General features: G+C 42.6%; 2 protein-coding genes across 12 annotated transcripts in view; one reads left to right on the top strand and one right to left on the bottom strand.

Annotated features, from left to right (window-relative positions):
* arvcfb (ARVCF delta catenin family member b) overlaps positions 1–22,980 on the bottom strand; it is a 220,626-nt gene that overhangs the window by 52,013 nt on the left and 145,633 nt on the right. For all 10 annotated transcript variants that reach the window (XM_052066960.1, XM_052066958.1, XM_052066963.1 and 7 more), the window contains one exon: positions 20,657–21,162. In XM_052066960.1, coding sequence (XP_051922920.1) covers positions 20,657–21,162 — 506 coding nt within the window. The remainder of the gene's footprint in view (positions 1–20,656; positions 21,163–22,980) is intronic.
* Positions 2,113–22,980, top strand: part of LOC127601606 (uncharacterized) — a 96,587-nt gene continuing 75,719 nt past the window's right edge. The window contains exons 1-8 of one of the 2 annotated variants that reach the window (XM_052067020.1): positions 2,113–10,804; positions 10,973–11,062; positions 12,023–12,115; positions 12,214–12,315; positions 12,421–12,495; positions 13,364–13,477; positions 13,547–13,624; positions 15,362–17,107. In XM_052067020.1, coding sequence (XP_051922980.1) covers positions 6,199–7,395 — 1,197 coding nt within the window. In that variant the 5' untranslated portion in view covers positions 2,113–6,198 and the 3' untranslated portion in view covers positions 7,396–10,804; positions 10,973–11,062; positions 12,023–12,115; ... (3 more) ...; positions 13,547–13,624; positions 15,362–17,107. Of the gene's footprint in view, positions 10,805–10,972; positions 11,063–12,022; positions 12,116–12,213; positions 12,316–12,420; positions 12,496–13,363; positions 13,478–13,546; positions 13,625–15,361; positions 17,108–22,980 lie in introns of those variants that run through there. The other variant, XM_052067022.1, reaches the window with a different exon arrangement.

Genomic DNA, 22,980 nt, shown 5'->3' with positions numbered 1-22,980 from the left:
TGGTTAAATGTATCCGATTAAAATTGGAAATGCAATTAATAATAACAGTACCCAAATTAAGTAAAGCCTCAGTCCTACCCAAAATCCACCATCATTTTTGCAAAACTTTAATTGTATTCAATAGAGCGCAATGAAGGGACATAGCATTTTTTTCTTGTCTACATTACATTTTACATTGTCTAGATCCAAAAGTACTGTACTTAAACAAGTAGAAAAATGTATTACATTACAAAAGAGAGGTTCGAGGCTCGTTAAAGCCACTTTTCATCAGTTGTTTTTGTTGAGGCACAAATAAATGTTGCATTTAGCATAATTTTAAACTGTCTGACCATTACAATTGGACATAGAAAATAGCACTTTAAAACGATCTGACATTTGTATCTCTTCAATGTGTACACATACAGTGAACAACTGTGACATCAGCTCAATGAAATGTAGAGTGAAACTGAAGTGAACAGATTTAAACACTAACCTCGTGTACATAAATACAACACAAATCATCTGGTACTAAACAAAGACATAAATGCAGCTCGAAGTGTGACAAACAACGATAAACGAGGCGTTTTCGCGATTCTTTCGCATGCTAATTAGCTCGCTAGCACCGACCTAGCATCGTCGCTATGTTGTTAGCATTCATTTAGCATCATCGCTATGTCGTTAGCAGTACTCTGAGCTAGCGAATTTCAATGACAACAATTGAAGAAAAACGATCTCCGAAACACATTTCTAAATAATTCTAAGCACAAGCAGACTTACAGCCATTGCTTTCGAAGGTGAAACGAAAGGAATATAACTCAGGAGGACCAGTTGCAACGACCACAATCGGGCTTTCTGGAACGATTAGTCTGCTACCAACACGGCGTCTGCTACCCACAATGCACCGCGATAACTAAATGAATATTCTAAACACGATTTCTATTAATGAAATGGCCCGAAACTTTTATTGTGGGCAGAACACTTACATACAGGAGTTTATGAATAAAATGTGTGCGAGAATTGAAAGCCGTTGAGAGACGGCATCGTGTTTGCACATGGTGGCCAACTCCTGCTGAGTGCACCAAGCCGAATTAATCAAATATCTTATCATAAAATAACTTATCATGGGGATTGACAATAGGATGGCACATATTTTTATTTTATTGGATGGATTCTGGAGTTGGTGTGAATTCACAAATACTGCGAGAATTCAGCTTGCAGGCATGGTTTTCCTTAGAAGAGGCTGTGAATCAGTCGCCAAATGTCTGCATGACAAATGTTCCCTCTAAATTGTGCTCGTGAGCAATTTCGCGTAGCTCTCGTGCTCCCAGCCGCACACGGTGATGCTGGCGCGCACAATGCGCAGCTGCAGGCAACATTGAAGGGGTGTTCACAGGGCACACATTTGCTCCGGCCCTGCACCGATGTATTTTGTTGCGATATATTTTGCACCGCAGCAAAATGTGTGGAGCGTTCACACGAACAAAGCCGCTGAGCATGTCAGCACCGGCACAGCGTCGTGCAGCCCCACTTGCGTTCACACGGCAGTTTCTGCAGCGGAGCAAAACGACAGAAAACAAATGAGCTGTCGTGTTGTTGTTTTTTTTAAACGTATACACAACTCAAGGACTACTGGACAGGCACGTCCTTCTCCTTCTCGGTCTCCGTGCCTTCTGCTCGAGAGTGACCACCCCCGAAAAACGCAAATCAACGATGACTTCAATGACACTCAGAAAAGCAAACACGTAATGCGCCAAACAGAAAATCAGAGAGGAAATCACAAAATAAATTATATGGGGGTGGGGGGTTGTGAGCACACAACAAAGGAACAAACTACACAAACAACTCCGAGACAGTCCAGTCTCCTACAAAAGGAAAGATGTTACCAGCTAAGTCTTGTGTCGTTATTAAACAAACACATGCAGTCCGACAGAGCGTGAAAGCAACGCATTCTCGCCGTACGTAAACTCTTCACAAGCATTTGCTAGGGAGCAAATTTAACCCAGTTGCGTTCACACGTGCAAATTTACATCGGTGCTGCTGCGCAAACGAGCTTTTGCTCCGGAGCAAATTTTTAAACCACCTCCCTGTGGTGGATCAAATTCGGTCCGGTGTAAGCTGTTTTCTGGGGCTACACCGGAGCTAAATTGCACGCGTGAACGCTCTACTGGGGCAGCCCCGGTGTAGCACCGGACAAAATTTTGCCGTGTGAACACCCCTTGAGACCGCTTAATTCACGAAAACCATATGTGGACATAGTTTACGAGCCCCTTAAATGAGCCTCTTTGTTTGTTTAAACCTCTTTCACACTTTTCGGTGGACAGGAGACTAGAAATGTTTGTGTTTAACTAAATGACATGCTTTGCATGATTAATGAGTAGGCAGTGTGGGACCATATTGCTACAGGTTGTATTGAGACTTGATTATTCTTGAAAAGACCCATGCTAAAATAAAAGTAACGAATGAGGGCTGGTATATATGTAACAACTCTCTATTCAGTGGTTTGATTTTTGCTTGTTTTGTAACATATCTGCTTCATGTAACTTGTGATCTCAGGTTTTAGACAGGTGTAACGCTTGTTTGATTTTGCTCACCGTGGTCCAAGTAATACTCAGGCAGTTTGTGTGAATGCTATTACAAATGGAAAATTAGAAGAAATATTGCTCATGACCTTGCTGCATGTCCACACGAATGACTCAAACTTAAATACTGTGGAATATTGCATGTTTCAAGTATGCCGACTCTAATCAGAATTTGAAAATGCTAGCTTAAAGCTCTTCTCATGGTCTCACCACCCGTGGGAGGGGTCGGGTGCAATGCGAGCTGGGCGGCAGCCAAAGGCGGGGACCCTGGCGGTCCGATCCTCGGCTGCAGAAGCTAGCTCTTGGGACATGGAATGTCACCTCTCTGGCAGGGAAGGAGCCCGAACTGGTGTGTGAGGCAGAGAAGTTCCGACTGGATATAGTCGGACTTGCCTCCACACACAGCCTAGGTTCTGGACAGCTGAGCAACGCTGTCTTGGGTGGTGATCGAGAGGAGGTCAAGTTTGAGATAGTGAGTGATTGGAAAGAAAAGCCACCAGCTGTTATAGGTGTACAAGAGCCCTCATTTTGTGACTACTCTTGTTATAATGTATTTTGTTCATATACCTGTACTGTATACTGCCGTTTTTGTGTTATTTGTGTTGTTGGGGCATATATTTTTGCATTTGACTGCATGTGTTCTTACACATGTATTTTGTTAACATACTTGCATGTTCATAAAGGACGTGTACCATAGTCATGTCCCACATAAGGAAATTCTGTTATCAAGACTGATTGAGCAACGCAACCATGATTTCTACTAAAGAATACTTACTGTTGTTACTTACTGGATGCAAATCATAATGATCCAGTTGAAATGTCCAAATCAGAATGAAACAAATTGGATATGCTGGGAACACTTCTGCAATACAGTGCCTAACTCATTTTTTCTTGCAAAGCGTTGTGGCTGGCTTCTGTGCAGCTCTGCTAATTGAAATGTAAACAAACTCATGTCTGGGGGGAGGGGTGCTGCAAAAACTTCGTTTTGGAGCAGGTAACAGCCGCTGCTCTTCGTGGCCAATGACCAAGTCAATTATCAAAATTGCCACAGCCTTTTTGAACTTTGAGGTCTGCTGTGAAGGCGAGCATGATAAATTTTGAGCAACATCTACATACAGTATTTGAGTAACTAGGCTCACCAATGTCACATACTCCGCGCACACACAGTATATTTAAACTGACTTACAATTTTACAATTGTTTTTAAAGCAACATAATTCCAGCTCCGGCCTCCCTGTGTGGAGTTTGCATGTTCTCCCCGGGCCTGCGTGGGTTTTCTCCGGGTGCTCCGGCTTCCTCCCACATTCCAAAAATATGCATGGCAGGCTGATTGAAGCACTAAATTGTCCCTAGCTGTGAGTGTGAGTGCGAATGGTTGTTCGTCTCTGTGTGCCCTGCGATTGGCTGGCAACCGATTCAGGGTGTCCCCCGCCTACTGCCCGGAGACAGCTGGGATAGGCTCCAGCACCCCCCCGCGACCCTAGTGAGGATCAAGCGGTTAGGAAGATGAATGAATGAATGAATGAATTCCAAACTCTAATATGGCATTTAGATGAAACAATTATTTACTTATTGAATGCAAGTCATATTTTCCAGTTTCAATGTCCAAAGCTGAATGAAATAAATTGGATATTCTGGGGACACTTCTGCAATACAGTACCTAACTCATTTTTTTCTTGCAAAGCGTTGTGGCTGGCTTCTGCGCAGCTCTGCTAATTGAAATGTAAACAAACTCATGTCTGGGGGGAGGGGTGCTGCAAAAACTTCGTTTTGGAGCAGGTAACAGCCGCTCCTCTTCATGGCCAATGACTAAGTCAATTATCAAAATTGCCACAGCCTTTTTGAACTTTGAGGTCTGCTGTGAAGGCGAGCATGATAAATTTTGAGCAACATCTACATACAGTATTTGAGTAACGAGGATCACCAATGTCACATACTCCTAAAATAATTACAGCAAATAAAATTATATATATATGTTCACAAACACAACCGCACACACAGTATATTTAAACTGACTTAAAAATTTACAATTGTTTTTAAAGCAACAGAATTCCAAACTCTAATATGGAATTTAATCGTTTCTTGGTTTCTTGGAATTGGAATTCTTTACTTATTGAATGCAAGTCATATTTTCCAGTTTCAATGTCCAAAGCAGAATAAAATGAATTGGATTTTCTGGGGCCCTCCGTGAGTCGTCACCTTACCGTGGTGGAGGGGTTTGTGTGTCCCAATGATCCTAGAAGCTAAGTTGTCTGGGGCTTTATGCCCCTGGCAGGGTCACGCATGGCAAACAGGTTCTAGGTGAGGGGCCAGACAAAGCACGGCTCAAAGACCCCAATGATGAATACAATAAATGGATCTAGGTTTCCCTTGCCCGGACGCGGGTCACCGGGGCCCCCCTCTGGAGCCAAGCCTGGAGGTGGGGCTCGTTGGCAGGCGCCTGGTGGCCGGGCCTACACCCATGGCACAGCCCGAAGAGGCAATGTGGGTCCCCTTTCCCATGGGCTCACCACCCATGAGAGGGGCCAAAGGGGTCGGGTGCAATGTGAGCTGGGCGGCAGCCAAAGGCGGGGACCCTGGCGGTCCGATCCTCGGCTGCAGAAGCTAGCTCTTGGGACATGGAATGTCACCTCTCTGGCAGGGAAGGAGCCCGAGCTGGTGTGTGAGGCAGAGAATTTCCGACTGGATATAGTCGGACTTGCCTCCACACACAGCCTGGGTTCTGGTACCAGTTCTCTCGAGAGGGGTTGGACTCTCTTTCACTCTGGAGTTGCTCACGGTGAGAGGCGCAGAGCAGGTGTGGGCATGCTCGTTGCCCCCCGGCTCAGTGCCTGTAAATTGGGGTTCACACCGGTGGACGAGAGGGTTGCATCCCTTCGCCTGCGGGTGGGGGGACGGGTCCTGACTGTTGTTTGTGCATATGCACCAAACAGCAGCTCAGCATACCCACCCTTTTTGGAGTCCTTGGAGGGTGTGCTGGAGAGTACTCCTGCTGGGGACTCCCTTGTTCTACTGGGGGACTTCAATGCTCACGTGGGAAATGACAGTGAGACCTGGAGGGGCGTGATTGGGAGGAACGGCCCCCCGATCAGAACTCGAGTGGTGTTTTGTTATTGGACTTCTGTGCTCGTCACGGACTGTCCATAACGAACACCTTGTTCAAACATAAGGGTGTCCACATTGCACTTGCACATGCACTTGGTACCAGGACACCCTAGGCCGTAGTTCCATGATCGACCTTGTGGTCGTGTCATCGGATTTGCGGCCGCATGTTCTGGACAGGGCGGCCCGGTAGTCCAGTGGTTAGCAAGTCGGCTTCACAGTGCAGAGGTACCGGGTTCGATTCCAGCTCCGGCCTCCCTGTGTGGAGTTTGCATGTTCTCCCCGGGCCTGCGTGGGTTTTCTCCGGGTGCTCCGGTTTCCTCCCACATTCCAAAAACATGCGTGGCAGGCTGATTGAACACTCTAAATTGTCACTAGGTGTGAGTGTGAGTGCGAATGGTTGTTCGTTTCTGTGTGCCCTGCGATTGGCTGGCAACCGATTCAGGGTGTCCCCCGCCTACTGCCCGGAGACGGCTGGGTTGGGCTCCAGCACCCCCCCGCGACCCTAGTGAGGATCAAGCGGTACAGAAGATGGATGGATGGATGGATGGATGGATGTTCTGGACACTCGGGTGAAGAGAGGGGCGGAGCTGTCAACTGATCACCACCTGGTGGTGAGGAGGCTCCGATGGTGGGGGAAGATGCCGGTCCGTCCTGGCAGACCCAAACGTATTGTGAGGGTCTGTTGGGAGCGTCTGGCAGAATCCCCTGTCAGAAGGAGTTTCAACCCCCACCTCCGACAGAGCTTTTCCCATGTTCCGGGGGAGAGAGGGGACATTGAGTCCGAGTGGACCACGTTCCGTGCCTCTATTGTTGAGGCGGCCAATCTGAGTTGTGGCCGTAAGGTGGTTGGTGCCTGTCGTGGCGGCAACCCTCGTACTCGCTGGTGGACACCAGCAGTAAGGGATGCCGTCAAGCTGAAGAAGGAGTCCTATCGAGCCTTTATGGCCTGTGGGACCCCAGAGGCAGCTGACGGGTATCGACTGGCCAAGCGGAACGCAGCTTTGGTGGTCGCCGAGGCAAAAACCAGAGCATGGGAAGAGTTCGGTGAGGCCATGGAAGCCGACTTCCGAACGGCTTCGAGGAAATTCTGGTCCACCATCCGACGTCTCAGAAGGGGGAAGCAGTGCACCACTAACACTGTGTACAGTGGGGATGGAGCGCTGCTGACTTCAACTCGGGACGTTGTGAACCAGTGGGCAGAATACTTCGAAGACCTCCTCAACTCCACCAACACGCCTTCCTTGGAGGAAGCAGAGCCTGGGGACTCTGAGGTGGGCTCTCCTATCTCTGTGGTTGAAGTCACCGATGTGGTTAAAAAGCTCCTCGGTGGCAAGGCCCCAGGGGTGGATGAGATCCGCCCGGAGTTCCTCAAGGCTCTGGATGTTGTGGGGCTGTCCTGGTTGACACGCCTCTGCAACATCGCGTGGTCAACAGGGAGAGTGCCTCTGGATTGGCAGACCGGGGAGTTCTGTGGGGTGTGCTTCGTGGGTATGGAGTACCGAACCCCCTGTCTCGGAGTTGTTTGTTCCTTTGTTGTTTGTTCACAACCCCCCCACCCCCATAGAATTTATTTTGTGATTTCCTCTCTTGATTTTCAGTTTGGTGCATTAGTGTTTGCTTTTCTGAGTGTCATTGAAGTCATCGTTCATTTACGTTTTCTTGGGTGGTCACTCTCGAGCAGAAGGCATGGAAACCGGGAAGGAGAAGGACGTGCCGGTCTAGTAGTCGCTTGAGTTGTGTATATACAGTACGTTTTAAAAAGAACCAACACGACAGCTCGTTTGTTTTCTGTCGTTTTGCTCCGCTGCAGAAACTGCCGTGTGAAGCGGCTTTGTACGTGTGAACGCTCCACACAATATGCTGCGGTGCAAAATACATCGCAACAAAATATATCGTTGCAGCGCCGGAGCAAATGTGTGCCGTGTGAACGGCCCTTTAGTCAATCAGTTCCTACAACAGCAAATCGCAACCGGCCCCTTGCTAGGTTCTGATAACCTTCAATCTTGGCTCCAGCCTCCCTGTATGGAGTTTGCATGTTCTCCCCGGGCCTGTGTGGGTTTTCTCCAGGTACTCTGGTTTCCTCCCACATTCCAAAAACATGCATGAAAGAATAATAGAACACTCTAAATTGTCCCTAGGTGTGAGTGTCAGTATGGATGGTTGTTCATCCATGCATGTCCTTTTAGAACAGCTTTTCACATGGCTACACTGTAAAAATGAACTTTTGGTTTGAAAAAAAAGATGTCTACATTAGAGATTGTGCAGGACAACTGCGTCTTTGTCAGTGGCTAAGTACCCACTCGTTGATGAGTACTTAAGAATGCAATGGACAGTAATTAGGGTGTGACACATATTTGGTTTCTGGGGGGGGGGGGGACAAAGTGGAGACTCGCTTCGTTGACGCAAAGTTTCACATCAAGGTGAGGGGCCTGAAATTAGCGTCTTGTAGCCCGTGAGTGTGAGACCCCTGTATTAAATTAAGAAACATTTCACATCTTTTTGGAAAGGCAGGTTGGAAATATAGGTTGTTATTTCAGTATTATTGGATGACTACATTGATAAACTACAACTTGAGCCCTTCTGACAGTTTCGTGGTATATTGGTTTCAATGGCAGCACTGTTAAATGCTCACCTTGTTGAAGTGAAGTTGTAGTCTTGGAAGTAGGAAAAATGGACAAACATAAATATGGAACAGCTTTGACAATATCCCAAACTGTAATAACCGAAGCAGAGCATTGCATACACAGTGTAGGTGTTTTATTTGTTTTAATTTCTTTGATTGATAAATTAATAACTAAAGTGTTTTGAAATGTTGTTACAATACTTTATGTATTTTAGGAATTTGTGTGAATTTCTGATTATGTTATATGAAACGTTAAAGTGAGAAGACCATGAAAGGGTTAATCGTGTTTAAGTAGAATTTTCGCTCCGAAGTTGCTGCTCTGCCCATCCCCCGCTTTCCCCCTCGCATCAATTAAGAGCGGTTGGCTTCAAAGGCTGGAGGAGCGTTGTCTTCACACGATACTTTTCGGCGCACTCAAGCCATTTATATTTCTATACCGGGACAACCAACACCATTTGGCTTTTTGACAACATGGAGAAAACACGGAGAAGACTGTTGTTACAATACTTTATGTAGTTTAAGAATTTGTGTGAATTTCTGATTATGTTATATGAAACGTTGAAGTGAGAAGACCATGAAAGGGTTAATCATGTTTAAGTAGAGTTTTCGCTCCGAAGTTGCTGCTCTGCCCATCCCCCCACTCTGCCCATCCCCCCACTCTCCCCCTCGCATCAATTAAGAAGCGGTTGGCTTCAAAGGCTGGAGGAGCGTTGTCTTCGCGCGATACTTTTCGGCGCACTCCAGCCATTTATATTTCTATACCGGGACAACCAACACCATTTGGCTTTTTAACGACATGGAGAAAACACGGAGAAGACTCGCCCCTAACCGGGAGCACCACCGTCAGAATGAGAATGCTCAGGTAAGTAATCATCCTTTCTTTGTCGAGAGACGGGTACCCGCGAATACGAGTGTCGTCGTAACAATCTGCGTACTGAGCACCGAAGGACTTGTTACTCGCGGCGTACTGTAAACTCTAGGTCGTCAATTGGTTTTAATTTAAAGCTGCTTTATGTAGTTTTTTTTCTACACGAAGAAACAACGGCAAACTACGAACACAGCAATTTAGGAACAACGCACATGGCTTGCGCTCAGGCGGTTACGGCAAGGCCGCGTCGCGTTGAATTTATGTGGTTTATATTTCGGCAAAAATGAGACAGAAATTGTTAGTTTCTGTACTCATACCGAATTGAAATAAGTAGACAAATGAACCAGTGCTCTGACTCGCTGTATTATATTAAACTAGACATGTTTAGTCTAGCCAGAAACCATTTTTTCTCGAGAAAACTGTATTTTTTAAATTAAATACCGAATGAATGAGGCGGATTGCAGGCCAACGCGAGCTGCTTTACTGTGTTTTTAAATGCCAGTTGCTTAATTTCACAGAGCATCCGAAGCGTGTATCCAACATGAGTTTTATCATCACAGGTTCAAATACTACTCTGTACCATTTTATTTATTACTATCGTATTTTGAGTTAATTTACATAATCATATTCATTTTACTCTTTTTTTCTGCCTGTCAACTAAAATGTCCATCGATTTTTGCCCAGTTTTTAATTTAATAAATTATATTATTTGTCTCTTTTCCATGAGACTAGAAAATGCATGCTGATTAACTCATACTTTGTTTTATTAATGGAGGTTTTAGTTCCATCTGGTCTACTTTCCATCCTGTGAAAATGTGTGACGACAAAACATTGTCGTATTTTCATGAATGCAATTTGGAAGACAAGTGTTGAAAACATTGGCAAAGACAGATAAACTTTGTACAGAATTGCCGAGATCTAGCATAAAACTCTTTTTCACCATCTCAGTTGTCTACAAAATTAACAATTTTCCCTGTTTTTCCCTCTTCTGCCCTGATGTGTAGGCTCAAATGCGTAAAGCCCAACCATCAGGTCAACATACACCTCTTCTCAAAGAGAGGCCTGGTGCTGAGACTCATTCCGGAGCCTTCTCCACAAGGTCAACACCATCATCATCATCAGAGGAGTCTGTGTCATCCGCCCAAAGTGGAGATGACCACAAACCAGCATTCAGTGAAGGGAGGGGGTCCCGGTCGTCCAACAGCAGTGGATCAGAAAAGGACCACATTGATTTGCATGAAGCTAAGGCCCTCAAGGCAAAATGTAAATCAAAACAAAAAGGTATGAAATCGAAAGGAACAGAGAAGTTAAATGATGGCCAAAAAAGGAACTACCACCAATCTTCGTGGATGTGACACGTGCCTCAGAAAATACGCACAAGAGAGCAAGGCCAAAAACCCAGAACTGTTGAGGTCAACAAAATTAAGGAAGCATGTTGCTACCTTATGTCAGCTTCTCGACCTGAACAATCAGGAACTCGAGCAAGTTGCTCGTTTTATGGGACACGACATTAGAGTCCATTGTGAGTTTTATCGGCAGACCGATAAAACTTTCCAAGTGGCCAAGATTGCCAAACTACTGTTTGCGATGGAACGTGGGACAGAGTCGCTGAAGGGAAAGAGTCTGCAAACCCTGGACTCTGTTATCACTGGTATGTAAATTAATATATTTTTAAAGTCATCCCCTTCCATTTATTCTTTTCTCCCTCTGTCTTTGTTTCCACGACAGTGTGCATGTCTTTATCGGCATATTTTCTTTTACCTTCATATTTTAGTGTAAAATTATGTTTTCTGATTTCTGACTGTGAATATTTCAAAAGGAAGAGCACATGCAGCCACCTCAACCAAAGGTCTGAAAAGTGGCAAAAAGAGAAGACCAGATCCAGGGAGACGACAGGAAGCTCAAGATGGTATGTAATAAAAATAACATTAGTAGTCATAGCAGGAAGAGGGATGCCAATATATGCTCTAGAGTTCATGCTTGGAATTAATATAGAAACCTTGAATCATTTCAAATTAATCACATTCAAACGTTAGCCCTAATGTTGACCAAATGACCTACTTCTAAGTTACAACAATTTTTAGTTAGACACCAATTGATCCCAGTTGCCTCTGCCTCTGGCACCTTTAACCAGAACCTTTTTTTCAATGATAACAATAAGCAAACAAAAGCACGCACATATGTATGTCGAGTTATTTGGGGGGATGTTGCAGCAACTTGACAGGCAGCTGCCTCTCACTATCCTCACACGTGTGCTGTTCTGACACACATCTGTCCTGTGGATTAAAAGTAACGAACAATGATCAAAGACAGAACTTTTAATCAAACAGGGAGTTAGTGATAACATGCGATCGATACCGTTCTAATACAGTTAAACTACTACTGATTAAAGCTGGTTAGCCTGTCGACCTCACAGTGCAAAGGTGCAGGGTTCAATTCCGGTCCTAGTCTTCCTATGTGGCGTTTGCTTATTTTTCCCACCACATACCTGCGTGGGCTTACTCCAAGTACTTCGGTTTCCTCCCACATTCCCATAACATGCATGGCTGATTGAACACTCTAAATTGTCCCCAGGTGTGAGTTTGAGATGGTTGTCTCTGTGTGCCCTGCAATTGGCTGGCAACTTGTTCAGGGTGTCCCCCGCTGACCTCCCAAAGACAGCTGGGATAGGCTCCAGCATGCCCTGCGACTCTTGTGAAGATAAAGCGGATTGGAAAATGGATGGATGTTTAGTAATTCCTTCACCTTGACAGCTCTCATTTTCTCTGTGTCCAGACCATTTGCATAAATGAGAAAACCCTTTCATTCTCGGAGCAAGAGTGAATGTCTTCCATCCATATTTACATGGTGTAAATGTCATCTTTCACAGAATGAGAAGTGCCACATTCAGCTGTAGCAACGAGATCTGATGATGAAGATGATGGAGGCGGTAACAGTACCAACTTGGACACTGAAAACACAGGTAATGCTTTCAGTTTGACTTGGACCATCTGTCACTGCACCATTGCTATGTTTCTGAGATGTAAGGAATTTCATTTGAGTACATCATCTTGCTCCAAGGCACCTACAAAAGGCCACCGAAGATGCAGTCAATTAAAGAAAGAAATTATGCTGATGACGCTGATGACGACATGAGTGATGTTTCTGGCAGTGAATATGGCGGTAATGTTTTTTTGTCCGACTTGAATCCTCTTTTGCTGTATTATTGGCATATTTCTGAGATGCATGTGGAAAGAACTTTGATTCTATCAAAACATTATTTTATAGATGGAGGGGTGTGCCATAAGACAGTTAAGAAGACTGTCAAGAAAAAAAAGACAATGTTGGGAAGACATGGATTGGGTGAGTCTCTAACATTGGCACAAGTGACATGTTACAGACCTGGCATTAGTACGATTTTTTTTCTTACTCTAAGTCAGGGGTGTCAAACTCATTTCACTCTGTCAAACTCAGGCCACATTGGCCTCGGTAGATGTTAAGTGGGCCGAGCCATTAAAATTATACCGTACTCTGCTATAAAGAAGCACAGGAACATTCGGAAATGTAGAAATTTAATGAACATATCTTTTTACAAAACATTTCATGAAGCACCTTAGATTTCCTTAGACAAATGTGCGATTGACTTTTATCATTCACATATATGCATCGCAACTGATTGTACAAGGGCACTAAACAAGTAATTGGTGTTGAAAAATACAGTGATGCACTTTTAGATTAAAGGAGATTTGTGAAGAAAGGAATTTTTAAGCCTTGTGCATATAAATTATAAATGTAATCCCTGCCTATACCTTACAAACTAAAGAGAGTGCCATTAAATGTGTAAAGAACAATGAATTCAAATGTCCTTGATAGCATCTGCTGTTTTGGGTCCGTCCGTCTCAGTGACAGACTTAGACTGCTGTTGTCTTCTTCTCAAAACAATGTGTCTTTCTACTCTGATCAAAACGGTGTGTCCCCTAGCGGATACTCCATGAATTGCATGTTATTCAAAATTTTCGTTCCATGTCTTTTCTGACTTTTTTTTCACTTTTAAATGATCCTGCGGGCCTGATCAAACCTGCTTGCTGGACGGTAACGGCCCGCCGGCCGTATGTTTGACACCCCCGCTCCAAGTCCTGATTGTTTTTTGTACATTCCAATATATCAGGAATTACAAATGTGTATCATCAAAGCATATTCACCCAAAGTATATTCTTATTATTATTTACAGTCTATGACGCATCTTTCACACATGGCCAAGAACAACCATCAACATCAGGGAGCGCCACCAAACGAAAGAGGATTGCAACACTTACACATGACGACGATGATTTTGAAGACAGCGGTGAGTCAGTGCATCGTCAACACAACTCAAAGTTTCATTACCATTATACTAACATGCCAACTTTCTTAGGTGAAGAGGACAAAAAGACTGGACACAGATCTCTTGGGAAGAAGAAGACAGCAGTTCGAAAAGAACATAGTGAAGTTGGTAAGATGAATTTCTGTTGGATAGATCCGTATAACAATTTAAGAAACTCAAACAGCACAAGTCACTGTGACTTGCAGATGGAAAGACGAGTCGTTGAAGTGGTCTCCTCAGTTGTAAAATTGTCTTCAATTTCTATTGTATAGCAATTTCTCTTACAGTGTTATGATATAATTTGGTTACAGTAACACACTGATTGTAATTGAATCCAATTTAAAAAAAAATCTGACCAAAGAGAGATACAGTCGAACCTCTCGACAACGAAATCATGTTTGCAGCCAGAAATATTCACATTCACACCATCACTGAGCAGGAACTGATCCCACACAAGTCATGCGAGTATACCACTACACCACAGGTGTCAAAGTCAAGGCCCAGGGGCCGGATTTGGCCTGCCACATCATTTTATGTGGCCTGCAAAAGCAAATAAAGCATGTCGAATTCCATGAGGCTTGCTAAAGTCTGAACCAAAATCTCAAAATGTCATATGAAGTCCACAAGAACAATCGTTTTACTTCTGATTTTAAAAGTAGTTATCCATCAATATGTTATGAGTGGTGTATGTAATGTGGAGGTGATTAAATATGTATATGGTCTCCCAAAATTCATAATGGCCCTCCAAGGGAAACCATAACTACAATGTGGCCCATGCTAAAAATGAGTTGGTCACTCCTGCAATACACCATCAGCAACCAGAAGTTACATATTTGGTATCTGACATTTAAATGGATTGTAAAATAATGCATTTCACTGCAAACAAGGAAAACTGGAAATGCATACCGTATTAGATAATATTCACCACATATGTTGCTCTGAAATCGGCACAGTGGTTCAGGCTTTGATTGTAGCTTCGAAATATGAATGTCAACAGTGCCGCTGGATTACCATTTATCGCGGCCTCTGTGTGCCATGGATTTTTTCAAACATATTCATTAAAAAAAAGTGAAAATGCTGCAAAAGGTCCTCAAGAGGCAGTGAAAATAATCAAAACAACAGCGAGTCACATAGAGCAACATATACAGGACTGTGTTTACTGTATTTCGTTATTTATACACTAACCTAACCTAACTTATACATGTTTAAATATATTAGTATATAGCATTAAGTACTGTTAATTACTACAAACATGCATGTATACCAGTACATTTGGCCTTATAAATATTTATACTCATACACATGTTCATATACCTATATGGAGGGTGGGGGGGTTTTGCTACTTAGCGGATTTTCGTTTATCGCGGGTGGTTTCGGTCCCCATTAACCCCGATAAACGAGGGATCACTGTAGTTGCAAAGACTGTTTTTTCTGTATGTTCTTCACAATAGAAGGCTTCAGAAATAGAAAACAAAAGTTTGGGGCATGCTGGAGCCTATCCTAGCCGTCATTGGGCTGTAGTCAGAGTACACCCTTTAGTGGTTGCCACCCAATTGGGGGGCCCACATAGATAAACAAGACATTAAAGGCGGAGACTAGGCAAAAAACCCCACATTAATTTTAAGGATATTGAAAAATATTAAATAATGTAAAGAGCATAACACTCATGAATCATGCCTTGAGGGAAATTGCCGCTGAGGTGTTTTTAAGTCAACAAAGTTGCTTTAAACTAGATGCCTAAAACATGTTTTGAATCAATGCATTTTTGATGACATTTTTATTCTGGTCCTGTTATCAGTCAAGGCAGTGTTCAGATCTGTTTATATTCAACTAAACCACTAATAACCCTCTTTTTTTCCCCTCCAGAATTGGAAACTAAAAAAAGGAAGAGACCCGGACTCCAAAGGAAAGAGCAGCAATTGATCGACACCTTTCAAAATTTGTAGCATTAAAGAAAGTTCCAAGGAAAGATGACTGCGTTAAGTGTCGTAGTCAAGCATCGCCAGACCTTGAAGACCGCACATGGAGAGATATTCCACAATGAAATTATTAAAAGATATGTAATTGGGAAAAAAGCTTGAAGATGAAAGATAGAGAGAGGGAGAGACATAGGGGGGAGATAGATGAAGGGAGAGAGGGAATGGGATGAGAGAGAGGGGAGAAAAGGAATAGAGTTTGAAAGCACAGTTATTTGGTAGGGTATATGTGGGTTCATGTGTCAGGTTGTGGCGCAGCAAGTTTTTTTAGTGTGCGTTTTGAAGGTTGAAGTTTTTCAGGTGTTCTTGTAAGTTTTGAATAAGAGTACTTTTGTTTGTCAAAAATAAATCATAAAGTCAAGTCAGCTTTTATTGTCAAATATGCTCTCTGTGTAATGTACAGCACAGATTAAAATACTTTCCTCTCTCAGCCACAGTGCAAACATGTGGCGTATTGAACACACAAATATCAGAACTAAATAAAACTAAATAAATGACAGTACCCATAAATTAATGGTGATAAACTGTTTAAAAATAATATATCTGATTATAAATTTACATCATTAAATGTTTAGTAAGGTGAACGGCACCTAATCTACTTCAAAATCATTAAGAACGCATGGCCAGTGCCCGGTCCTCACTTATCTAGTTAAAAACTTTTTCTTAACCTTTGGTGTTTTATTTAATCTAAAGGAATGTATTGCCTAAGGGCGCCCTCCTGTGTCTAGAAATGTGTCTTTTTCATTTCTTTTTCAAGCAGAAAGGGTGGTCCTCGCTTTGTAGGCCTTTTTACTCGGTCCTCACTGTGCAGCAAGTGCAGGAATGTGTGTGTGTGTGTGTGTGTGTGTGTGTGTGTGTGCGTGTGTGTGTGTGTGTGTGTGTGTGTGTGTGTGTGTGTGTGTGTGTGTGTGCGTGTGTGTGTGTGTGTGTGTGTGTGTGTGTGTGAGATGTGTGCGTAGGTCTGGGTTGGGTGGGTGAGATTCCGTTGTCGACATCTTATCAACAGGATTCGACCTACACACTTGCAGTACATTATCATCTGTGTTCAAGAGTCAATGTTAATATCTTTATACAAAATGCACAAGGATGTTCAAGAGTGGGTATCATCATCCACACTTAAATCTCATGAATAATGTGGTCCTCCAGGCAATGTCAGTAAGATGACAAACAAACATTCACGGCTGACTGCCAGGTTGGATTACTTGCGCAGTTGTGACACTGGCATCAGTTTTCGTTGTGACAAGCACCACTCAACAGGCAGTCAACATATGAGCAGCCAGTTGGCCTTAGGAAGACAAGCAGTGAAGCATGATGAGAATGGAAAGAAACTGGATGCTGCAAAGACATGGGTTTGGCAGGAAACATTTGATTATTGAAAGCAATCAAAACTACAAATACAAATCCTGGAGGTGACTCAGACACAGAAACTATTTGCATGAGTCTATGGCTCCCCAGAATTGAATGAGATACATTGACACTACACTATTCAGAAATGCTCAAAAGTAACCCACTTTTAGAATTTCTTTACCTTATTCAATAAACGTAAGCTTTAAGCATTTAGCTTAATTTATTTTTGACTTAATTTATTTTTGACGAAGATAAGGTCTGAATAGACCTTACCATAGAGGCTGAGGCGTGTGATTCCCCCTGCAGTTGGAACAGTGAGTTGCCAGATCAAAATTTTCTCTGAAGTTTGGAAAATCTTTCCACTGCCTCACTGAACTACTCCTACACCCATGTTTTAACCTCTACGACCACCAAAGGGACATTCCACTTGGCCAGCTGCTTCAAGAGTCCCACAAGCCAAATAGGCTCTACAGGACTCCCTTCTTCAGTTTGATGACATCCCCTCACAGCTGGTGACGACTGACGGATTCAAGGGTTGCCGCAATGACAGGCATCAACAACTTTATGGCCACAAACTCCGATTGGCCATCTCAACAACAGAGGCGTGGAACTCGGTCTACCAAGATTCAACGTCTCCCGCCTAGCCTCGGAACGTATGGTGAAGTTCTGCCTGAGGTGGGAGTGTTTTCTAGGAGAATGATGAAGTGTTTCATTTGCCAACAGATGAGTTTTGGTGATGAGAGATTAAAATCTCTGTCACTCAAATCTAAATTCAAAGCTTGTTACAAAGTTTCGCACACTGGTCTTAAGATTATATTATTCCTTTCTGTTTTATTTTATATCTGAAACATTTGACAGGGTAAACAACCTGATTACAAATGTAAAGTTAAAGCTGGGATGCAATCAGCTAGTGTGTGTCACGAAAAGCAGAGCTTGAGTGGTCTGAAGATGACTTTCTCTGCTTAGTCCCTCTGTTCGATGCCTGGGGTTTGTGTGAACACAGACCGGGAAATGGCACAGGAGCTTAGGTTACAACTAATTACATTATATGAGAAGCACACACAGAAATTATGCTCCTCTGGCTCAGCTATTACATTTGGCCTGCTTATTAACGTCCCCCAAGCCCCACCCCCACCCATTCCTTCCCTGATTCAACCTCAGAGGAAAGGAGCCTGTCACAACAAACAAGATGTAGAAGCTTTATCTAAATGCTTTTTTTTTCATCCTTTTGCCATAAATGAGTTTCATGTATTAGGGTCAGAGCAGTTCATGTAAAATTTGTTAAGAATTAAGACAGAATTATTAGTTTTCTGTTTTTTTTCATTTATTTTTGTTAAACCGAGAACTTTGAGGTAATCATTATAAGGTGGTAAAAGGTAAAAGTGTTTTATTACTGTTAATTATACAGTGCAGATTGGTCATGAGTTTGAAGTCTCATTTTTAGCAGCATTAATCCATCTAAAGCAGGGTTGCCCAAACATTTTGGACCAAAGATCGACTTTTCGATCAACCTCCCGCGATCGACCCGTTACCGCCCACTTGCACGCATATACACACGTACACCTTGATGAGCAACAGCCTGACATGGAGGCATACGACACACTTTTGCAGCCTGTTAACTATCATAGCTCACATGTACCGTTTAAAATTGCTTCCCTCGGCCCTCTAGATTCCTATTCTTTGTCCGTGCCCTTGGTAAATTGTACACGAAACAAACTCTGAATGAGAGTAATGACGATAAAAGATATAGCACAACAGCTCTGATCACAAGCTGCAATTGCAGTAGGTTAAAGATTTACCTGCTTTATTTTATGTTTATTTTTTTATACTTTTTGTGAAAATGACTAATAGGATGATTAGGGTGCAGTGTAATTAAGACCAAAAAATATATATTACTAAAACGCACAAAGACCCACAAATGGCTGTTAGTTTTTTTTCCTTCTCTATACCCCTCATGATCGACTTGGGACCAGTCCACAATCTACCGGTCGATGGCGATCAATGTAATGGGCACCCCTGATGTAAAGTATCAAGGAAATTGTGCCTTACTCGTGTTGCAAAGATCAGTGGATCCATGTGACCACTAAGGTTTTGGTTTGACAAATGTAGCTTTTCATTCATATGTTCAGGAGGGAGGAGAACACAAACGTTTTACTGATTATTATTGAAGAGCTTTTGTGCATTTAAAGTAAGGCTGATTGATTTCAGGCAAAAATTGTTTTGCAGATTTCAATTCATATATTGCCCTGCTAAAGCTTTTTGGTGAATATCTGTTTCAGGAACATTTGTGATTTTTTTGGGACACTGACAAACTGACATGAATGCAGCATTCACTTACCGACAACGACGGTTTTGTCAATACTTTGATGGAAGAGTCCATAAAAAAAGAATAATTCATACGACATGTTGGCGGAAACGAACACCACAGAAGCCTAAGAAGATGAAAATAAAAAGACGTGTGATGGACAAGGCTCAATAAAAAAGAAATGATTGGGTCCTCCGATGTGGAAAACACAAACGTCTGCATCATCACTTTCCGCGGCAGGACGAAGAATAACTCTGTGGTTTTACAGTCACAGACCACTCCTACAGCCAATTCTTATGAAACAAATACTAAAAAAAGAATTCTATATTTAAAACCCCTCAATTATATGTAATTGTAGAAGAAAACCTGCCGAATGCTGGCCAGATGGTCTGGGGCTGAAAGCTGAGCTTGCATTGTGACAAGCCTTATTTCACTAGAGAGGGAAAGCTGAAGCTTGGGAAACTGCAATACACAGAATCAAACGTGGAGGAAATGAATGGAGAGGAGAAAAAGACGAACAAGAAAGGAAATGAGAGCAAAAGCAGTAGAAAAAACAAAAAAAGGTTCCCCTCCTTTCCTTTCACTATGTCTTGTACTTCGGGGTTATTTTTAGCAAATGCAATGCAGCGTTATTAAGACAATTATCTCTGCTGTGCCAAAGTCATCACTCACCATGACATCCCTGTCAAAATAAACACACATGCACACTTTGTACACTTGCATTTGATCTACGAAAGGGGAGACTAAATGGAATAACCCTCCCGCCCCCCCCCCCCCCCCAAAAAAAAAAAAAACGAACGATGCTGCGGTCAAAGTTGGGAAAAGCATCACAAAACAACAACGCAAGGTTATGGTTGAGACAGGAAAACTGAAAACAAAGAGGAAATAATTTGAGAGTAAGAATACAAATCTTCAAAACAAAAAAAAAAAAAAAAAGTCTGCACAGAAAAACCAAGGGCATGTCCTAATTAGAAAGATGGCAGCAGCATAACTTAGCAGCATTCATTCTCAGACATGCTGACAAGGTCATATCGACATTGTCAATTATTTTAAGTGCTTCAAGATCCAAACCTCACCAACTCTGTATTGACAAACTAGTTTTAAGTTCATTTGTGATACTCCTGATCTTTTGCTCCGTGATGTTGAGCAATGATTAATTTCTTTGTTGGGTGTTGATTTGATGCATTTGCTGTCTTTGTAATGGTTGCTTATGTGGCTTTGAGAAATACGATCTCGAGTGCTTACGTTTCATCAGAAGCATTAACCAACCTGCAGCAAATACATACAGCATGTTAGGGAAAAAGATGAACTAAAAATGATCTAGGTTAGTGTAATGTTAACAATAAGATGAGCTGCGAACATGCAAATTTGTTTTTTTTTTGGGGGGGGGGTCCAAATTGACATCTCATTTGCTCGGTTTGCAAAATAAAATGAATTCACAATGCAATGAAAACAAAGAGAATGCCATTTTACTTGTTACATTTGTGCACTTTCTTTTAAATGAAAAAATAAAAAATAAAGCGGTTCTCTTACCAGTGATGAGCTCTCGAACCTCCATGTCATTCGTCTTCCTCAGGAGGCGAATGAGGGCAGGAATGCCATCGCAATTTTTGATGGCCACCTTATTGTCATTGTCCTTGCCATAGGAGATGTTGCGCAAGGCTCCGCAGGCCTTGCGGTGGACCTCAGACTTGGGGTGGTCCAGGAGCCCCACCAGGACAGGAATTCCCTTCAGCTGGCGCACATCCTTTTTGATTTTATCGTTTTCATAGCACAGGTGCTGCAAATAGGCAGCAGCATTGGATTTGACAGGATCGATGGGGTGGCCCAACATGGCAATGACTTCTGGTAGATCGGGGTCACGCCAACGCGGATCCTTACGAATGCTGTCAATTGAGGGTGAACGTCGACCACCCATACGGTCCAGACTGGCCATGCTCCCTCGCTCTGGCTGCGCCAGTGGAGCACAATATATGCCATGGATGTACGTGTGGCGGTCATCAACATGCTCTGTATCGACGGGCTCATCTGGGTAACCTCTAGAACACACACAGAGAGAGGACAATAAAGATCAAAGGGATAGGAGGGTTAAATACAAGGGGACCGCGATTTGGCTCAGAGCAAAATTAGCTCGTCAGAGAGACAGAGGAAACTGAGGCCAATGACTAATGAGGGGGTGAAAGTGAGGTGAAACAATGTGGGTGTCAGGAAGATACAATAGAGAGACACAAATATTGTATTGAGTTCCTAAGTAGTGAGAGAGTGGTAGAAAAGTTCTGTCTTACATTTTTCTTTGCTCAATAAAATGTTTAAATGAAACAAATCATTAAGAACAATATTGCAAAATTGTTTGTGCAAACCGTCATGAAAAAAATTATGGGACCACCCTTGGTTCTTCAGTATTGTGTATAAAATGTTACGGAGGTAATAATTTAAGACTTTAATGATTAGCTCGCTAACATTTTCTACAGTAACTCAAGTGTTCCAAAATGTCAATATAACAAAGATGATGCAGCACCAAAACAGCCCGATTTGATATTGAGCTCTTATTGGCTGTCACCATTTATAAACAGGCAGATGCCAATTTGCTTAACGGGCTCGACAATAAATGGTCCATCCCTGAAAAAAAACATTTAATATGACTTTAACATTAGACATCATGTCTGGCCATTTTGTATTATTGTTTTTTTTTTCCTTTTTAATGATGGCCAAAATCACTTCAGTTTTCCCATCAATATCTATGCACCAGTCCTGCCAAAACTGTTAGTCAGAAGATGCAGCTTTTGTGGTTATTTTTTTTTCCCATGGCTGGATTTTTGTAAATCAACTTCTCTTCCTTCAAAAGGACATGCAAGCTGAAATTAAAACTTCAACTTCCCTCCCATTCTCAAAAAAAAAGGACAATGGAGAAAATCAAACTGAATGCTGAATTGAATGTAGTGCCACAGTCGAGTGAACCCAAACATGCCGTCTAGTTTCTGGTAACATGAGTCGTATGAATACAACTGCAGACAAGGAAATGTGCAGGCAGGACCTGATTTTCTATATTATAAAAAAGGTCATAAAATGTGACCTGGTGTTCATCTATGTCACACAAATACACTCTAAATACCGGTAGTTTAAGACCAGACAAACAATAACGTGTTTTATTTTATTGGCACAACATGTAAATAATTCATGTAATATATATAACATGCAAATAATAGTGCCGGGTGAGAAAAGCACATGAAACCTGAGGCTGACGACTTCTCCAGGGGCTGGTTGAGAGTCAGCCAACCTCGGCTTCAATCAAAGTGATTAGTTGGAGGTCTTTATTAAAACTGTTCTGTCTTATTAAATTGAACCCCCCCGACCACCCTCCAAAAAACCAAAAAAAAAACACCAGTTTAGAGTTTGCTCTTCTAAAGAAGCATATCTCGATGTGCACCATGTCTGGTATCAAAGAGCTCGTTGAACCTCTACTATTAACTCATTCACTCCCAAAGACGTATTTAGATGTCTTTTCAGACGCCACACATTTAATCCCAGCTCCTCATTCTATATTGACTGTACTTGAAAAGGGTCTGAAAAGATCTGAAAATACATCTAAATACGTCTTTGAAAGCGAATGAGTTAAGAATAGTTAACCTGTATGTGGCTATAAATTGTTGCAAGAGTATCTCTAAAGCTTTGATGTCCATTGGTCTAGGGGTAGACAAGTTCAACACTTTTCTTTCTCTCTCTCAGATTACACAGCACAGAATGCTCAATGAGGCCAATGACAATCCGGCAGAAGTGTCTGATGCAACATCTTTACTGCCAATTCTGCAATTAGTATAACTAAATAAGATGGATGTCATGGGAAGACGCCATGGAGG

This window comes from Hippocampus zosterae, chromosome 6, assembly GCF_025434085.1.
Source record: "Hippocampus zosterae strain Florida chromosome 6, ASM2543408v3, whole genome shotgun sequence".
Classification (NCBI taxonomy): Eukaryota; Metazoa; Chordata; class Actinopteri; order Syngnathiformes; family Syngnathidae; genus Hippocampus; species Hippocampus zosterae.
This window is presented reverse-complemented; position numbering and strand designations above follow the sequence as displayed.